This window comes from Camelina sativa, chromosome 17, assembly GCF_030686135.1.
Source record: "Camelina sativa cultivar CO46 ecotype springtype chromosome 17, ASM3068613v1".
NCBI classification, from domain to species: Eukaryota; Viridiplantae; Streptophyta; class Magnoliopsida; order Brassicales; family Brassicaceae; genus Camelina; species Camelina sativa.
In genome coordinates this window covers 27,895,064-27,915,456 of record NC_141896.1, presented here as the reverse complement: position 1 = coordinate 27,915,456, position 20,393 = coordinate 27,895,064, and the positions used below count along the sequence as shown (strand labels likewise).

At 38.7% G+C, this 20,393-nt stretch overlaps 1 protein-coding gene across 1 annotated transcript; it reads right to left on the bottom strand.

Moving 5' to 3' along the window:
* Positions 1-18,579: 18,579 nt before the first annotated feature.
* Positions 18,580-19,919, bottom strand: LOC104773182 (uncharacterized). Its single transcript, XM_010497759.3, has one exon. It carries the CDS (start codon positions 19,648-19,650, stop codon positions 18,730-18,732), a length of 921 nt encoding a protein of 306 aa, XP_010496061.2. The 5' UTR covers positions 19,651-19,919; the 3' UTR covers positions 18,580-18,729.
* Between the last annotated feature and the right edge of the window lie 474 nt (positions 19,920-20,393).

Genomic DNA, 20,393 nt, shown 5'->3' with positions numbered 1-20,393 from the left:
ATTCTTTGTTATAGACTCCTAGCTCTTTTGGCTATATTGTGCCCCACGTACCTCAACAAGTGCCAAGTTCGATCCTTCACCTTGTTACTTTGTTTTCTTTTTTGCTTTATTCTTCTTTTTTTCTTTGGTTTGCCATCATCTCCCATATCTTTGTTACATTTTTAGTGTCTTTCCAACATGTTTTTTTATCTTTATTATGATTAGGTGCATTATTGTCTATTTATATTTCTAATTCTATTTTAACCCTTGAAAAAAAAAATCATCATTTTTATAATAGTAAAATTTACATTTGAATTTAAAAAAAGTTGGTACAATTAGTAACTTAGTAAACATTTATTATCTACCTTGTAATTCATTTCATATTTTAGTGTTTAAATTTGTCTGATATATTTAGATATGTGAATTCAAATAATAATTTTTACATATAAATGATAAATTACATGTTTATTATTATTTGTAACTGAGAAATTTTAGAATTACATTTTCTAAATATATGTATCATATGTATATCAGTATAATTTAAACCCAACATAAATAATATTTTTTTTTAAATAATATCTTTTTGGATTTCATAGATTAAATACACTAAAATATAAATTTAATATTTATTAATTAAGATAAAATTATTATTTATTTTATATAAATTTAATATTTCAATTATATATATTTTGTGCCCCACCCAAATTAAGTTTCTGGATCCGCCACTGCTGAGATCTCGAAGACAAGAGTTGTAGAACAACTTGCCACAAGCGAGCCAAAGGTAAGTCAGAACCACATTCACAAACGCATCGTGAAATGGGAGAATAGTCAATGTCGATAGACGTTGTGACGTTGTAGACAGAGTCATAACCTTTAGTCTTGCCAGCACAAAACAATCTACCCCAGGTAGTAAAACGGTTAGGGAGTAGGGAACAAAAATTTTCTCCATAAAAGAGGAGGAAGGTTTCACTAAGCATTTCTCTAGGCTCGTAGGCTGCAAAAAGAAAACCCTAAAAATTATATATTTACTTTCTAAACTAGTTTCTACATTTAACAAATTTTTGATATATATATTGTAACATCCGTGAACCGGAATCCCGGTTTGGGAGTTGCATCGGTCGATGCAGATGGTGCATCGGTCGATGCATGTTCAATTCTGTGCGTTTTGACTTAAGTTAAACGCTGCGTTTTGGGTTAAGGAAAACCCTTAGATACGAGTTTTTGTCTCATTCGTGGTTGTGTGGCCGTTTTTGAGAAAAGAGAAAGAGAGAAAAGTTGTTCCTGAGTGTTCTTGAGAATTCTGGGAGATTGGAGGCGTTCCTGTAGAGATCTCTAGCTTGGATCGTTGTAGGAGCTTCCTAGAGGCTTGTTCTTGTTTGTTTAAGGTTCAGATTCTTCTGTGGCAAAGGTAAGTGCATGACCATGGCTTATCTAAGCTAGAGATCTCTCTGATTTGCTTGTTATGTGTTGTTAGGCTGTTTAGATTGTTATTTGGGACGTTGGGAAGCTTTCTTGTGGCTTGGGATCGAGTTTCGTGGTTGCAGGAACGAAGATCCAGCGAGAAGCTTCGGAGGAAAACGATGCTCGGCATTGCATCGGTCGATGCACTTTGTGCGTCGGTCGATGCAGATGCGAGGACGGCGCGTAAACTCTAGGGTTTTCGTGTTATGTCGAGCATGCGTCGGTTGATGCATATCTTGCATCGGTCGATGCAAGTTAACCTTGCATCGGTCGACGCAGATCTTGCATCGGTCGACGCAACCTCCACCTGGTGTCAGTCGATGCATGTTGGTATCGGTCGATGCAGAGTCCTGGTTTGTTATTGTTGATTGTTGAATGTTGTTTGATGGTTAGAGATGTCTCTATTGCTTGTGTGTATAGCCCAGTAGATGGGAGGATTGCCTTACTGAGTGTTTTTAAAATACTCATGCATTGCAATATGTGTTTGTGGTGCAGGTAAAGGCAAAGTGTGATCGTGGAATCAAGGCAATGAAGAGGAGGATGTTCTAGGGACTCGGTTTTATGTTGTCTGGCATTGCTAGGTTGCTAGAGTTGGGTCATTAGAACATTGTTAGGTTGATGGTTCTATGATTCCTGTTGTTTTGGATATTGATTATGTTGGAATATGGTTATATTTTATTATTGGATTGGTTGGTTATTTCCGCTGTTGAATGTGTTTGTGGTTAGGTGGCTAGTGGGTATGAGACCACTAGTTGTAGATTATTTATTATATTATTATTTTTTATTTATTTTTTTTTTTTTTAAAAAAAAAAAGGTCGGTCGTTTCATTATTGATATCAGAGCCCTTACGGTTCTAGGTTTGGGTTCACTAGGTTTCTGTTGTAGATGTTTGGGATTGCATGTCTTGATTGATTATGTGAGTTAGTCAATTTTGTGTGGCATGGAGTCCTAGAACATCCTCTTCGAGCCGAGTGTGTGATTCCACGGTGAGTTTATGTTTCTGTGTTATAATAGAAATTGTTTGCTTAGCCTTCTGTTCATGGTAGTGCAGATGGTTAGAGAGGATGCTGTGGCTGGTCGAGGTCGTGGACGCGGACGTGGTCGTGGACGCGGACGTGGTCGTGGTAGGGGCAGAGTCCCAGTGGTTAGTGAGACCGAGGACCAGAGTGTGACAGCTGAGGGTGTTGGCGAGTCGCAGGGTGTTCCGAGGGATTCCGTGAGTGTGGCAGGAGGGGGCGGTGTTGATGCTCCAGTGGCCGGTGATGCTCGGGTTCCGGGTGTGGGAGTCCCAGCGGGTGGAGTCCCTGGTACTGACTTTGCGGCTATGCTAGCACAGGTGTTAGAGCGGTTACCACCAGTGGTACTGGCTCAGGCTCAGGTAGTGCCACCAGTGGTGGCAGAGGAGCGGCAGCCAGTGGTTGCGGATGTGGGAGCACATAGACGTTATTTGTCTATGCTCAAGGAGATGAAGGATATGTTCACTGAGAGGTTTTCGGGTGGTACAGATCCTACTGTTGCGGATGCGTGGAGGACGAGTGTGGAACGTAACTTCCATATTCTGGGATGTCCTGAGGAGTTTTGGGTGGACATAGGGGTCTACTATTTGAGTGGTGATGCTGAGTTGTGGTGAGATCAGTGACTGCAAATAGAGTGCAGCGGGAGATGACTTGGGCTGACTTCTTCTTGGAGTTTAACCGCAAGTTTTTTCCTAGAGAGGCATTGGATCGGTTGGAGGTGCAGTTCCTTCAGTTGTCTCAGGGGACACGGTCAGTGTGGGAGCTGGACTTGGAGTTCAGTCGACTTCTTTGTTATGGGGGTCGGGCTTTGGAGTCTGAGGAGACTCAGATCATGAGGTTTTTGAGGGCTCTACGTGATGAGTTGAGAGTTCACTGTAGAGGGCGGAGTTATGCTACGCGTGCAGAGCTGGTTGAGACTACAGCAGAGATTGAGGAGGATATCCGGGTACAGTCAGTGGCGGTAGCTCCAGCAGTTCAGACTAGTAAGGCTCAGCAGCAGGGTGGTTCTAGCAGGGGCGGTAAGCATGCTCAGGGAACCAAGAGGAAGTGGGAGGCTACGCAGAAGCCGAGTGGTGCGGGTTGCTTCGGTTGTGGGAGCAAGGATCACGGGGTTGCTAGTTGTCCCAAGAGGAGTGTTCCGACGACAGGACCTCGGGTATGTTATCATTGTAGGGAGACAGGGCACATCAGGCCTTTTTGTCCCAAGTTGCAGCCGGCAGCAGTGGCAGCATTGCAGCAGGTGCAGCCTGGAGGTCAGCAGGTGGCACAGATTGAGCAGACGCCACGTGCTTACACGACAGCAGAGCCTGGTGGAACCAGTGCCGGGGCGATCATAGGTATAATTTCTGGTACTTAAGCTTTGTGAATTTCTAGTAGGTTCAGATTTTATGTTTTCCTGTGATAAAGTGTTAGGTTCTCAACACATGAGGTTTGTGTAGGGACCTTGTTGGTGGGCGGGTTTAAGTCCCATGTTATGTTTGATTATGGAGCTTCTCATAGCTTCATTACTCCGGAATGTGCAGAGTGTGCGGGGATCAGCGGGGATCCTGGAGAGCGTGCATGAGTTGTCAGGGTTGCGGGAGGTGAGTTCGTGAGAGTGATTGGACGGGATAGAGGAATTGATATTCAGATCGCAGGAGAGTCGTGGCCAGCTGATTTGCTTATCAGTCCAGTGGAGCTATATGATGTTATTCTCGGGATGGATTGGTTGCATCGGCATAGGGTGCATTTGGATTGCTATCGGGGTAGTGTGGAGTTTGAGCGTTCAGGAGGGAAGTTGGGTTTTCAGGGTATTAGACCGACTTTGGGGAGTCTCGTGATCTCAGCCATTCAGGCTGGGAAGATGATCGAGAAGGGCCGTGAGGCTTATCTAGTTACTATATCTATGCCAGAGTCAGTGGGGAAGTCTACGGTTACCGGTATTCCAGTAGTGGAGGAGTTTGAGGATGTGTTTCAGTCTTTGCAGGGATTACCACCATCTCAGTCGGATCCTTTTACCATTGAACTGGAACCGGGGACGACACCGTTATCCAAGGCTCCTTACAGAATGGCTCCAGCAGAGATGGCAGAGCTGAAGAAGCAGCTAGAGGATTTGTTGAGTAAGGGATTCATCCGTCCTAGTGTATCACCGTGTGGAGCGCCGGGGTTGTTTGTGAAGAAGAAGGATGGGAGTTTCAGGTTGTGTATAGATTATCGGGGTTTGAACCGGGTCACTGTGAAGAACAAGTACCCCCTTCCTAGGATCGATGAGTTGTTGGATCAGTAGAGGGGTGCTACTTGGTTCTCTAAGGTAGATCTAGCGTCGGGTTATCATCAGATACCGATAGATTAGGCAGATGTGAGTAAGACTGCTTTCAGGACGAGGTATGGGCACTAGGAGTTTGTGGTTATGCCTTTCGGGTTGACTAACGCGCCAGCAGCGTTTATGAGATTGATGAACAGTGTGTATCAGGAGTTTCTGGATGTGTCTGTCATCATTTTCATCGACGATATCCTGGTTTATTCTAAGAGTCCTGAAGAGCATGTAGTGCATTTGAGGGCAGTTATGGAGAAGCTGCGGGAGCAGAAGTTGTTTGCTAAGTTGAGCAAGTGCAGTTTTTGGCAGCGTGAGATGGGCTTCCTAGGTCACATTGTTTCTGCTGAGGGGGTTTCAGTAGATCCAGAAAAGATTCAGGCTATCAGGGATTGGCCTAGACCGCAAAATGCCACAGAGATCAGGAGTTTTCTTGGATTGGCAGGTTACTACAGGAGATTTATGCAGGGGTTAGCAAACAGAGCACGTCCTATGACTAAGTTGACAGGGAAGGATGTTCCTTTTATCTGGTCAGAAGAGTGTGAGGAAGGCTTTGCAAGCCTGAAGGAGATGTTGACTACTGCGCCAGTGTTGGCTTTGCCTGAGCAGGGAGAATCCTATGTGGTTTATACAGATGCATCTAGAGTTGGTTTGGGGTGTGTTCTGATGCAGCATGGGAAGGTGATTGCCTATGCTTCGCGGCAGTTGAGGGTGCATGAAGGCAACTATCCTACTCATGATTTGGAGATGGGTACTATAGTTTTTGCCCTGAAGATTTGGAGATCTTATCTTTATGGTGCAAAGGTACAGGTGTTCACAGATCATAAGAGCCTGAAGTATATATTCACTCAGCCTGAGTTGAATTTGAGACAGAGGCGGTGGATGGAGCTTGTGGCGGATTATGATTTGGAGATAGCCTATCATCCTGGTAAGGCTAACACGGTTGCAGATGCTCTGAGTCGGAAGAGGATTGCTTTGGCTCAGGAGCAGGAGATGGAGTCTCTGGTAGGGGAGATCAGTGCTTTGAGCTTATGTGTTGTTTCACAGGAACCGTTGGGCTTGGAAGCAGTAGATAGAGCAGATCTTCTGAGTAGGGTGCGGTTGGCTCAGGAGAAGGATTTGGGGCTGGTGAATGCCTCTAAGGATGTGGATTCAGAGTATCAGGTCTCAGATAATGGTACTATCTTGGTGCACGGTCGGGTTTGTGTTCCCAAGGATGAGGAGTTGAGGCAGGAGATTCTGAGAGAGGCTCATGCGAGCAAGTTGTCCATTCATCCAGGAACGACTAAGATGTACCGTGAACTCAAGAGGTACTATCATTGGGTCGGGATGAAGAAAGACGTGGCTAGTTGGGTTTCGAGGTGTGATGTGTGTCAGCTAGTGAAGGCTGAGCATCAGGTTCCTGGCGGTTTACTGAAGAGTTTACCCATTCCTGAGTGGAAGTGGGATATGATCACCATGGATTTTGTGGTAGGATTGCCAGTGTCACGGACCTTTGATGCTATTTGGGTCATTGTGGACCGGTTGACTAAGTCAGTACATCTTCTGGCCATTAAGAAGACTGATGGAGCAGCGGTCTTGGCAAAGAAGTATGTGAGAGAGATAGTCAGATTGCATGGGGTGCCAGCGAGCATTGTGTCTGACAGGGATTCTAAGTTCACTTCGGTATTCTGGAAGGCATTTCAGGCAGAGATGGGCACTAAGGTGCATATGAGTACAGCTTATCATCCCCAGACAGATGGACAGTCTGAGAGGACGATCCAGACGCTGGAGGATTTGCTGAGGACGTGTGTGTTAGATTGGGGTGGCCATTGGGCAGATCACCTGAACTTGGTAGAGTTTGCTTACAACAACAGTTATCAGGCGAGTATTAAGATGGCTCCTTATGAGGCTTTGTATGGGAGACCATGTCGTACACCATTATGCTGAACTCAGGTGGGGGAGAGGAGCATGTTTGGTGCTAGTTTTGTTCAGGAGACCTTAGAGAAGATTCGGGTTCTCAAGCTGAACATGAAGGAGGCTCAGGATAGGCAGAGGAGTTATGCTGATAAGAGGAGGAGAGATCTTGAGTTTCAGGTAGGAGACAGAGTGTACCTCAAGATGGCCATGTTGCGGGGTCCGAACAGGTCATTGTCAGAGACTAAGTTGAGTCCGATGTATATGGGTCCATTCAGTGTGATTGAGCGGGTTGGACCAGTAGCATATAGATTGGAGTTACCTGAGGTGATGCGTGCATTCCATAAGGTTTTCCATGTGTCTATGTTGCGGAAGTGTCTACGTGAGGGTGAGCAGGTGTTGGCTACGATTCCTGAGGATCTTCAGCCTAACATGACTTTGGAGGCGAGACCAGTGAGGGTTCTTGAGAGGAGGATCAAGGAACTTTGGAAGAAGAAGATTCCTTTGATGAGAGTCCTGTGGGACTGTGATGGTGTTGAGGAGCAGACTTGGGAGCCTGAGGCAAATATGAAGGCAAAGTTCAAGAAGTGGTATGAGAAGCAAGCCGCGACTTGAGCTTGTTTAGCCTGGTCCCATCTGTAATCCGTGGCTGGAGCGGGAGTGGAGTATTCCAGCCCATCTCTCTTATTACTCGGTCGCTTGGGGTGGTTGGTTGTGCAACTCAGTAACAAGATGAGGTGGTGTTCGGGATACAAAGTTTCCATGAGGCGGGGTTTTGGAGGAAAGTTTCCTGAAATAGAAGTTTCCAAAAGTGGAAAGTTTCCAAAAATGGAAAGTGCTAAATATGGAAAGTTTTACGGGAGTTGGAATTTGTCCATTTTAGCGGTAGAGAGCCTTGGAGGGGCTTGTGTGTGGCCTTAGTGGCGGACTTTTGAGTCAGTGTGCCATGTGTGGCAGTCTTTTTAGACATTGTGTGGTCTTTGTGACGGACTTTTTAGCCAGAGTGTCTTTGTGACGGTCCTCTTTAGGACATTTGTTTGGCCTTGGTGGCGGTTCTCTTTAGGACATTTGTTTGGCCTTGGTGGCGGTCCTCTTTAGGATATTTGTTTGGCTTTTGTGGCGGGCTGTTTAGCCAGAGTGTCTTTGTGACGGTCCTTTGGGACAGATGGTCTTTGTAACGGTCCTTTGGGACAGATGGTCTTTGTGACGGTCCTTCGGGACAGATGGTCTTTGTGACGGGCTTTTTAGCCAGAGTGTCTTTGTGACGGTCCTCTTTAGGACATTTGTTTGGCCTTGCTGGCGGTCCTCTTTAGGACATTTGTTTGGCCTTGGTGGCGGTCCTCTTTAGGACATTTGTTTGGCCTTGGTAGCGGTCCTCTTTAGGACATTTGTCTGGCCTTTGTGGCGGCCCTTGTGGCATGTATATGATCCTTGTGTGGTCATGTGGTATTCCAGTGAGGGGATATGTGGTTGGTAGGACATTGAGATGTTTTACGCGAGCCACGGGAAAGAAACCTGGATAGGGATAGGACTCAAACGTGTTCAGAATCGTTTGCTCGCGACTCTTGGGGGACTTAGGTTCTCCTAGTACTACCATATTCAGAGACTTTGTGACTTGGGAATATGGTTGGTATTATGATAACCCGTCCCGCGGACCCCACTAGCCCACCGCTAGCTGCCCCAACGGACCGTCCGTGGACCCCACTAGCCCACCGCCAGCCGGCCCAACAGACTCCAAGCTGGCCCTGCAGGGCATCGATCCTAACCCATCACTGTGGATATCCCAATCCACCAGTAGGTTATTGGTGCGCCAGGCGTTCCTCGAACCCTGGTCCCCAACCTTTAACAACCTTCCCACTGGACAAACTGTCACCAATTGACCTGCAGATCAATTGGTGGATACTTATCCTGTGGGAAGGTTGTTAAAGGGTGGGGACCAGGGTTCGAGGAACGCCTGGTGCACCAAACCTACTGGTGGATTGGGATATCCACAGTGATGGGTTAGGATCGATGCCCTGCAGGGCCAGCTTGGGGTCTGTTGGGCCAGCTAGCGGTGGGCTAGTGGGGTCCACGGACGGTCCGTTGGGGCGGCTAGCGGTGGGCTAGTAGGGTCCGCGGGACGGGTTGTCACAGGTATATCGACTTCGGATGACGATCCGGGGGCGCGCTGTAGGGTGGCAACCCGAGAGACGAGTTGGATTTTCCTTATATATTATGGCATGCGGGTCTAGGCCCGATGAGGAGCCAACATTATGGCATGCAGACTTGGGTCTGATGAGGACCCAATAAAAACTCAAGGTTTAGGCCTATGAGTAAAGGAAAGTCCAAAAGTCGAGAGCAAATGACGCCTGGAGCGTGAGTCTATCGCCTAGAGGTGACCTTCTGTGGATCAGTCGGAGGAGTGCGGGCCGTGGAGACGGTTGCACGGGAGTCCTTGGCTGATGGTTGTTCGAGATTCGAGGACGAATCTAGTTTGGTGGGGGAGAATTGTAACATCCATGAACCGGAATCCCTGTTTGGGAGTTGCATCGGTCGATGCAGATGGTGCATCAGTCGATGCATGTTCAATTCTGTGCGTTTTAACTTAAGTCAAATGCTGCGTTTTGGGTTAAGGAAAACCCTTAGATGCGAGTTTTTGTCTCATTCGTGGTTGTGTGGCCGTTTTTGAGAAAAGAGAAAGAGAGAAAAGTTGTTCCTGAGTGTTCTTGAGAATTCTGGGAGATTGGAGGCGTTCCTGTAGAGATCTGTAGCTGGGATCGCTGTAGGAGCTTCCTAGAGGCTTGTTCTTGTTTGTTTAAGGTTCAGATTCTTCTGTGGCAAAGGTAAGTGCATGACTATGGCTTATCTAAGCTAGAGATCTCTCTGATTTGCTTGTTATGTGTTGTTAGGCTGGTTAGATTGTTATTTGGGATGTTGGGAAGCTTTCTTGTGGCTTGGGATCGAGTTTCGTGGTTGCAGGAATGAAGATCTGGCGAGAAGCTTCGGAGGAAAATGATGCTCGGCATTGCATCGGTCGATGCACTTTGTGCGTCGGTCGATGCAGATGCGAGGACGGCGCGTAAACTCTAGGGTTTTCGTGTTATGTCGAGCATGCGTCGGTCGATGCAAGTTAACCTTGCATCGGTCGACGCAGATCTTGCGTCGGTCGACGCAACCTCTACCTGGTGTTGGTCGCTGCATGTTGGTATCAGTCAATGCAGAGTCCTGGTTTGTTATTGTTGATTGTTGAATGTTGTTTGATGGTTAGAGATGTCTCTATTGCTTGTGTGTATAGCCCAGTAGATGGGAGGATTGCCTTAATGAGTGTTTTTAAAATACTCATGCATTGCAATATGTGTTTGTGGTGCAGGTAAAGGCAAAGTGTGATCGTGGAATCAAGGCAATGAAGAGGAGGATGTTCTAGGGACTCGGTTTTATGTTGTCTGGCATTGCTAGGTTGCTAAAGTTGGGTCATTAGAACATTGCTAGGTTGCTGGTTCTATGATTCCTGTTGTTTTGGATATTGATTATGTTGGAATATGGTTATATTTTATTATTAGATTATTATTAAATATTGGTTGGTTATTTCCGCTGTTGAATGTGTTTGTGTTTAGGTGGCTAGTGGGTATGAGGTCACTAGTTGTAGATTATTTATTATATTATTATTTATTATTTATTATTTTTTTAAAAAAAAAAGATCAGTCGTTTCATATATATATATATAGCTGGTATGATTAATATTTTTTTTTGTTAAAATTAATTTTATTGAATAATTTTAAAACCGTCATATCAGACGGATTCTAATCTAGTAAACTAGAAATCCTGAGTAAAGAGATCTGATTCCTTAGATATTTTTTGATGGGTGAGGTTTGCGAAATGAGAAGTAACATATTTATTTGAGTAAATGGTGCTTAGATGGAATATTATGAATCTAATAACACTTCAAGAGAATCTTATTTTATAAGGGTAAATGTGCTCATGCATGTTATGCAACAATATTTGTTGACAATCATGGAATAAACCAAAATAACCAAAACGGAACTGATTTACAGCTTTTTAATTTAATATAGTCTCAGTTTCTGTAAATTGATAAAATGTAAACTGACCAAAAAAAACTAAACCAAACAGTTAGATATTGTTTTTATATAGTTTCAGTTTTCATAAAAAAAAACCAAAAAAAAAAACAACGAAACCGTATATCAAAGTACCCATCCATAAAAAAATAACATGTTATAGGAAATCTATACAATGAAAGTTGCTCAACTCTCTCCATATGAGTGACATGTCAGCAGTAGAGAGAGAGCCATTGCCTACCCAAATTAAAAGCACCTAAACTAAAAGCAAACATATTTAAAATTAAAGAGGAATTTGAAACATCTTCCATGTTTTTTATTCTTTTTCATAACACAAACAATTTTACTATTTATATAAGAAATTTAGAGAGGCTTAGAATATGTTGATATATTCTTTAAGTAAGTAGATGCATCACGAAAAGATAAAAATGTAACGAGAATAAAACCAAAGATTTGCTTCGTCCTCTTAGGGTAAACCATGAAGATATGAACATATGTTTTAGGCGTTAGAATTTTCTCAATAATTTGAAAGGTTGCAGCAGTGACTGAGAATTTAGTTAATATTGTAGAGAAATTCATGAAAGTGTGTCATTAAAAAAAAAATTGTATTTATGAAAAAGATTGGAGTTTTGTTCACTATAGAATGAAATATAGTTAAATCAATGATATAATGTTGGTTAAGGAAAATACAAAGAGAAAAGAAGAAAATTAAATTAAATTAAATTCTAGAGTTATATTCTAGAAATTGAATAGCTAGCAGGAAGGGAAGTTGTGTATCTTAATTATAACCATTAAAGAGTTAACCAAGTTGCATGAAATTTTTTTTTGATAAAAGAGAATTTGAGAATCTCATAGTATTTTGTTGAGAAGTTTAAATACAAATATATCTAAATACTTAATTTTTAGACAAGAATTGTAGGATGTTTAAATGTTTTTATCTACCAATCAAATGTGCAAATGATATGATTATTTTACTTCGTAAAAAAAATATGCTAATAGTTTTCGGCTACAAAAATCACTTTAGAATAAGATTTAACTTTAAACAAAATTTAGTATTCTATGCCTCCACACAAAAAAAAAATCTTAGTTTTGTTTGTTAATATATAATTTTAATCTTTTAAATATGAAAATATAAGAAGCAAAGAAAGTATTGCAATAAATATATATATTTTATTATATAAAGTTGGGTTTTGAAAGTTAGCCATTAACAAGATTTTGACATGTGTCAAGTTATCAATATGAGATTTTGACATGTGTCAAGTTAATATTCAATAAGAGGAATTTTTTTGATTACAACAAAAACAAAATAATTTGTTTAATAAAATAATAATAATATTAAAGGATAATTATAAAAAATTAGAGAATTTTAAAAATACAAAGTTTTTTAAATAATTATAAGGAGATTATATATATATATATATATATTCATAAAATTCAAAATTATAATATAATTTACTTATTTTTAATTTTAAGGTATTAATTCTACAAAAAAATAGAAAAAGAAATTAAGAAAAATATACAGTTAATTATTAATTCTAAATTTTGTAAATACTCACTTCTATATAAAAATAGATTTTTTCATATTTAAATAATTTATTCATGAACATTGCTTCCAATTTTGTTTAATTGGGAAATATTTTTTAATGGGAATGTAAATTTTTCTTATTTTTAAAAACCAAATTTTTCTGCTACTTTCTCTTTTTTTTTTTCAGTTAGGAATATGTAAGAATAATATGTTGACCCAAAAAAGGATTAATATATGCGTCTTCTTTTCCTAATACTGAAATTTTAAAAATATTGTAGTATTTTTAGATTATTTTATTTATTTTATATTTTAATCTTTGAATTATTTGAGATTCATATATTACCGTGCTTATAATTTTTTATTGTTTTTTTTAATTATGTCAAATTAATTATCTTCTAATTTATCAACTTTGATTGGTTGGTCATAAATCCTACTTTTTTTTGGAAACATAATTGTTACCGTTATTCATTCAATCCCAAAGGGAGATAACGAGTAGAAGCTCATCAACCTAATAGATGAATAAAATAGGCTAATCAAATACAAGTTTACAACAAACATAGATAGATATATTGGAAAAACATAAATCATTGTTGGTAGATCCATAAGAGCTTAAAGACTGTAACACCTACGTTTGCGGAAAGGTTTAAAAGAATGGATTTGGCCACATATGTCACCAAAATGCACTTATTTTTTTAGTCAAGAGTCCTGAGAGAACTTCATGATGGGTGATCTTCCTGGAAGTGATTGTCGGAACTGTGAGAGTGAGGACAAAACGCAGGCAAAGATCATTTGTTGATTTGTAGGATCAATAAACAAGTTTTTAAAGCCTGTCAGACGTAATAAACCGACCATCGAATATGGATTGGTCCACGGGCCGGGAATAGATGTAAGGCCCACTCAGGAAGGTGGGTCCATGGACTGAGAGTGGACATGGGCTCAATAAGCAAGGTGGCGGTTGAGGCGTTACAGAGACAGAGGCTACATCATGGTGTGTCAAAGACATTTCTACCAATACAATGGGAAATTTAATATTAGTAACTATCAAAAGATTTTGTGACATTAGAAAAAGGTTTTTCATTTCATTGGTTGTCGGAGCAAGCCATTTTAAGATAGCAAAAAGGCGTGAACATGTTCTCTCCACACCGGAGGAGGGCAGATCCAAGGTTCTCTCTATGGTGGAGAAGGTTATCTCCCCAAGGTTATCTCCCCAAGGGAGGAAGGTGGAGGAGGTTGGACGCAAGATTATCTCCCCAAGGGAGGAAGGCAGAGCCAAGGTTCTCTTCATGGTGGAGAAGGTTGGACGCAAGGTTCTTTCCATAAGGGATAAAGGCGGAGCCGAGGTTTTCTCCATGGTTGTCATACATTATTGTAATGATACATCATTGATTAGTATATTATGCAATATATATTTTTTTCAAAATGTTTTTGAGCCATCAATTTTAGTAATTAAAAAACTATGCAGAAGTGAAAGTAAAATAGTTGGCTTAATGTATTCATATAGACATTTTCTAGGTGGTGATAAAGAATATATTTGTAACATAGAGTATATATAGGTGTAAAAATATACTTTCTAATAACATACATAAAAGATTTCTAAATGGATATAAATCAGTGTACTATTATAAAAATAAAATTTATAAATAACATATTACAAATTTTAATATATTTTTATTAAATTTAATTTAATTTATAAAACTTTAAACCCACACATTGGACGGGTTCTCATCTAGTATAGATATAAACAAACCCGCATGTAGTGCAGGTACTCATCTAGTAATGGATATTTTTTATAATGAAAATATAAAAATCGTCTAAAACAATCGAATCGCATCTTTATTGGGCCGGAGAAGTAGGTTGAGGCTTCTAAATGTTGAACAGATTAACAGTGTGTGGCTGTTCGCCTGTGGCCCATGAAAGGTGGAAGTTCTTGGAAGATGCAGTGCAGGTTGAGGCTTCTAAAAGATGAAGATTTTATATCTTTATGGTCTTAAATAAATGGTTGGATCGGAAACAGCAGAAGCTAACAGGAAACACAACCAATGGAACATATTATAGCAATACCAAATATTAAACAACATACAAACTAATCATGAATTTTACATTACAACAACAAAAAACATTTATGATCGAGAAAATTGCACTCATCGCATAAATTCACTTATGATAGCATATCTTGTGAACTAGGTTTCCTATATTAAATTTTCTTTTTCCAAAAAGTTCCGGACAAACCAACATCAGTTGTATCTAGGACAGAGAACCACTGGACCGTCCGGTACAAAAAAACCTAGTTTCTAAACGACAAAAATTTAATATTTCCAGAGAATTTAACATGGTGTATATATTCTCTTCTCTAAGTTCTCTTAAACTAGAAAAAGCAAGAGTAAAATGAGTGAAGGGGAGTGGAAAACACAAGTGGGGTTGTTGTTGAAGTTCAGTAGACAGAGCAATAAGGCAGACAAAAATAATGGCCCAATTGTGGCATAACTCTTTTAAGTTTTAATCATGGGAAACCAGCTCTAACTTTGATGCAACTTACTTTTATATTTTTCTTTCTTTCAGGTTTTTACGCAAATAATCTTCTTACGCTACTACGTTAGTTTTCTCTTTTGACAACTTATTACATTTGTAAAAATCGAAGCCGATTAAGGTAATTTGGTTTATGTTTCTCGTATATAAGATATTCATATATTATATATAAAACAAGTAGAACTAAACTAACTCTAATGTAGATTTTCTAGTTTTAATATTTAATAATGAGAAAATGTACTAATATAATACTTATTAAGTTGAAACAAGTAAGTTTTGAGTGTTCTGTTTGTTAAAAATGCATAAACCTCAGTGTGCCCTAAGCCAAAATTGAAACAAAGTTAAACTAATTGTATAAGCTGGCATTTACCATTGATGTAAAATTAAAAACCAGATAAGTCGAGATGTTATACTTATATGCTACGTGATACGCATATATAGTGAAGACAATGCCCACAAAAAGTGATAGAAGACCATGATAGGGTGGTTTTTGCATTGGTCAAAAGGACTAAGGGAGTCACACATAAGTAGAAATGACGTAAATTCTAGATGGGACGTATGATGTTACGGAAGCTGGATCAACTAACTCGAAGTGTGCTAAGATTTAGCAGATGATGGACAAACAAAGTCTACCAAGGAAATCACAACGCGCGTGTATGGTTAGCCTCAAGCTACGAGATCACATGGCTTCATACGCTAAGAAGCAAGCCTAGGACAAGTAAGCAAAAAAAGATTTGGGTCCAAAGAAACCCAAAAGAAAAAAGTATGTCCCACGAGCCAAAATCAGTCAAACGTTAGTACAACAGATACAATTAAGACTGTTTTGAGTGAGATTTAGTAAATTGAAAGCAGTAAAGAAAAATCACAATTGGTGAGGTTTAAGTAAGGTTCTTATGGTTTTTTCTTTGTTTTTTTTTTACTATATAGTCTAGCTATGTATCCAATTAAGTATGTTGTTAGCTAGAGAACATTGATGTTACATTGTTACTCTTCACCCATCACTACGGTATCAACTATTTTTTTCTATCTCTCGCAGTAGTCGCCGTCGCAAAACTTAAGACAAACAAAAAACATTTTACGTCTTCGCATTTGCTGTGGCCCCAATCAATAGGCAAGGTCTCCACTAGATTAAGGTAAAGGTTCGAGACATTTTTTTTTTTCACACTCTTGGTTTTTTTGTTATACGTACGTACTTAAGCTTTTGGCGATAGGTCTCAAGTTCTTTATCCCATTATTTCATTCAATAAACATCAAATTAATCTTACATGTACGATATAAAGAGTTAAATTACGCGTTATGTACATGTAGATGAGAAGATCTTTTCTGTGCATGTAAACCTGTTTTGGAGATGTCGTATCGAATTGAAATGAAATGAAATGAAATATATACTCATAATTACTAGAAATAATTAATATTCTCTGGCGTGGGCCATTTCAAATGATTCCAAATAAGAAAGAGCCACAAATCACCTCAAACGCTTATGATTATATCTTCATCGTGCCCTCAATATCTACCCAACTTGATCCCCCGACCAATTCTCATCATTGTTTTCTAAATGCATACACATATGTATCTATATTATTGAGTCTAAAATCTAAACAATGCATTCTGAGATGATAACTTCCTAAATAGAAGGTTTAATATGTGTATTAATCAAACTTAACGTTTCATGACCGTCTTCCCTGGTCAATAATGACTTTTTACCCCCTTTTCATTTTTCTTTACATTTATTTCTTTAGAAAAATTTCAGCAACTTGTAAACAAAAGATATATTCAAAGTTCAAATACTTTTTAGTTTCATGTTTATAGAAAATGACTCAATGTCCATTGACCTTTATCAAAGAAAACAAAACGTGACCATTGTTCTCTAACATGTAAGTTTAGTAACCACTTTCTATTTCCACTGTTTCTTTTCGAAATATTCTCATTTTCTTAATAACTAATTACAAAAGGGTTTAAGCAGGATACCTAAACTTCTACGTACATACATCATTTACCAGCACCCTTGTTTTCGAAAGGCAATCAGTTTTTACGAACATCTTCTTCATGAATCATGAGAGATTAGTACAAAATATATGCAGTGAACTTTTGTTCCTTTGAATTAACCAACCAGTGCTTTACATTTGAATCAGAATATCCGGTTTCCCATAGCCAAAAGAATTGAGTTTCTAACATAATTATGTTCAAGAAAAAAAAACCAAGAACTATACGTTTAGAAATCTGGATATTGTGTACGTTTGAATGGAAAATACTTAACAAAGAGGTGATATATCTCATCTCAGCCACAAAACCTCAAAGACGATCGACGATCGACGAGTATCTGAGATTACAATTGTTATATAGTATTATAATACTAGTGGACCATTCATATGTTGGTCCTAATTACTTAGTTCTATATAATTTAAAAATGTATAACGTTGGTCCAAATTGCAACAAAAAGAAAAAGGCAAAATTTGCAATAGAAAGGGACAAACAACCTAACGTTACACGAGTTGATACACTATTTTTTTAACCTAAACATACTTTTACGTAGGATTGACTTTTGGTATGTTATAAAAATGGGTGCTAAAGTGAATCTATTATGTTAATATTTTGTTACACGTCTAGAAAATATAAATTTAATATTAGACCAAAATTTTGGTTACTAAATGTTGTAAAATTCAAACTTTCTAGGGAAAGAGAAATATGTTAAGTTGACTTATTTTTGGTATTTCATTGATTAGAACACCCTTTTTTTTTTGTGAACTTACTTTTGGCATTTCATTGATAAAAAACTCTTATCTTAAACTTTATTAATGAATTCCGGAAATTTTATAGAAATGTTACACAATACAATTTTCTATTAGTGATTTTATTAATCTTATAATTCTATACTATTTGTCTATCTCAGAATATTCTGATTTACATAGTTAAAAGAATATTAGTTTTATTTTCACCAAAGCAAATATTAGTAGTTCTTAATCCAATGATTGAAGAACAGTTTGCCGAAAACTTATGACTCAAATCATTCACATTATACCTCAATATAATCAATCTGATATAACGCTTTTAATTCCATTCTAAAGACCTCTTGAAAATATTCACCAATGTTTATGGAAAAAGCAATCACAATTAGAAACATTATAATTTACATGCAGATCAATCTTTCATGAATATTATATGATTTACGTAAATTCAATTTTTCAATATCCGAAACTATACCACACCATCTGTATATATTAGATTTAGATTTTATTTTAACTACTGTTATATATATATATATCAAAAATCCTGATACATGATCAGGATTCAGGCGAAATCAATATTGAACACCTATGTAACTATTGTAACAGTAATGTGAGACACTACTTTCAACGTTGAAATAAATCACATGAAGAAATAAATTAAGATGACTTGATGATTGATGATTATTGAATTATCACGAAAACACCTTGTAGTATTTTGTTTACTTTAACTAGGTTGAAAAGAAAAGGACAAAATACTAAGACCTAGTTTTTCTATTTCGTACAGACAAGGATGGAGAGCAGTTAATAAAAGTTGCCGGAACATTAATTAGACTACAAAAACCTATAATATATATAGAGGGGAAAGATATGCCAAAGTTACGATGGAACAAAACACATCACACGTGTGAACTGTCGTTATAGACCAACGAACCAAATCCGAATTAGATTCTCTTCAAGACCTAAGAACCAAATTTTGTAACGTATAAAACTTAGACATTATAGATACTTACATTATTTTTTAGATACAGTACTTACAACATGTGTAGAATCATATACCCCATTATGGGTCATCGTAACGTGTTAGACAGAGTATAATCACTAGAAATAAGAATAAATATTCTGATGGAATATATCATTCATAAGAAAAAATAATTCAATCTCAGTGACTACAATCTGATTTTAAGATACTAGAATTAAACATTATAAGATATGGTTTTATAATTATGAAAAATAATAATGTATATATGAAATTTAATTAATTATTGGAATCTGTAGGGCAAACCCAAGGATCAACTGTTGTTGTTGTTGTTGTTGTAGTAGTAGTAGTACCTGAAGAGCCTTTGGTCGGAGCTGAAGAAGAAGATGAGACATTGTTATGGATCTCTGGTCTCTTTTCCGACCGACGGTCAAACTCCGAGAACTGCCTCATCATTAGCTGATGGTTATGATCATCAACCGTTGGATGGTGATTTTGCTGTAATGATCCGAGATTCATTGAGTCAAGCTCGTGGAGAGGAGAAAGTGTTGTTTGATGGTTATGATGATGATGTTGATGAGACAAAAGAGACTGAAATGTAGAAACTTGGTGAGTCTGACTCTGAGGGAGAGGTAGATCTGGGAAGGTCATGGAAGTAGTGGAGTGATGATTGTTGAGTATAGAAGAAGATGAAGGATTCAAAGGTTGATGATGAGGTTTTTGAGGGATTGGACGAAAAGGGTTGTACGTAAGAGGATCTGAGGGAGATCGGAAAATATCGAAACGGCGAGTAGTGGAGGAGACAGGGTGGGAGAAAGGAGAGGCAGGGACGCCGGTGAATTCTTGAACCATAGCCCGGAAGTTAGAAGTGTCGGTGGTGAGAACGGTGGTGGGAGCTCTTCTTGAAGCTCTTGTTCGTTTTCTAGGGTTTCGGGAAGAAGAGGGAGGAGGAGGGGGAGGCGGTGGTGGTGGAGGAGGGAGGAGATGGGTTTGTTTGAGGATGTCATCGGAGATGAGATTGTTTACAAAGTTTAGATAAGTAGCGGAAGAGGAGGAGGAAGAGCCGTAGAAGGCAGAGGAAGAAGGCGGTGGTTGAAAAGGAGGAAGGAAGAAAGAGGAGTGATCTGGTGGAGCACCAGTTGATGAAGACTCGTGGTCGTCGCTTGAAGATTGCAAACTTCCACTATTACAAGAATCCATATGGACATGGAAGAAAGAAACAAGAACATAAAAGAGAAGAAGATGAGAGGTGGATCTAGGGTTTTGAGAAATGATGCGTATTGGAGAGGAGAAAGAGAAAGAAGAAGAGATAGCAAAAAGGGTTTCTACTTAAAGAGGTTGAAGGGAGAGGTATGGTGTCGCCATTGATGGAGAGAGGCGGTGGCTGGCAAAGAGTCAAACTCAATCTGAAAGCGAAAACGAAAGAGAAGAGAGAGAAATATATCTTTCTTTATCTAGTGGGGATGTGATGAATGTGAAAGGATAGATAGTGTTGGATTTTTACAACAAAATATATATACACACAAAATAAGCAACTAATTATATATATATACTAGATTTATACCATGGGTCTATAATTTTTATTATTACTAATAATTTATATTGTATTTGCTTGTTAAATTGTGGTTGTTTTGTAAATAAAGGAATAACTAAAATTTTCAGCCACTTAAGGAATAATTAAAATTTTCAGCCATTCAAACGGCTAAAATGTTAATATTAATTTTTAACGTGGTATGTGTGACTATTTTTTTGTTAAATTTAGTTTGTTTTATTTAGTGTTTGAGATTCTATTTGGTTTTTTAGTTATTAGAACAAAAAAATAAAGGATCTAAATACATAATAAGTAATTTAAGAAGACCTAGTAATTGAGTGACAGCATTCCTTGACCAATTCTATAAACAGCCAATCAGGCATATCCTCCCCTCTATGCCTTGCGGTAATTA

Bases quoted from the DNA above. Each gene is read 5' to 3' on its own strand.
- LOC104773182 (XM_010497759.3), bottom strand. From the start codon at position 19,650: ATGGATTCTTGTAATAGTGGAAGTTTGCAATCTTCAAGCGACGACCAC.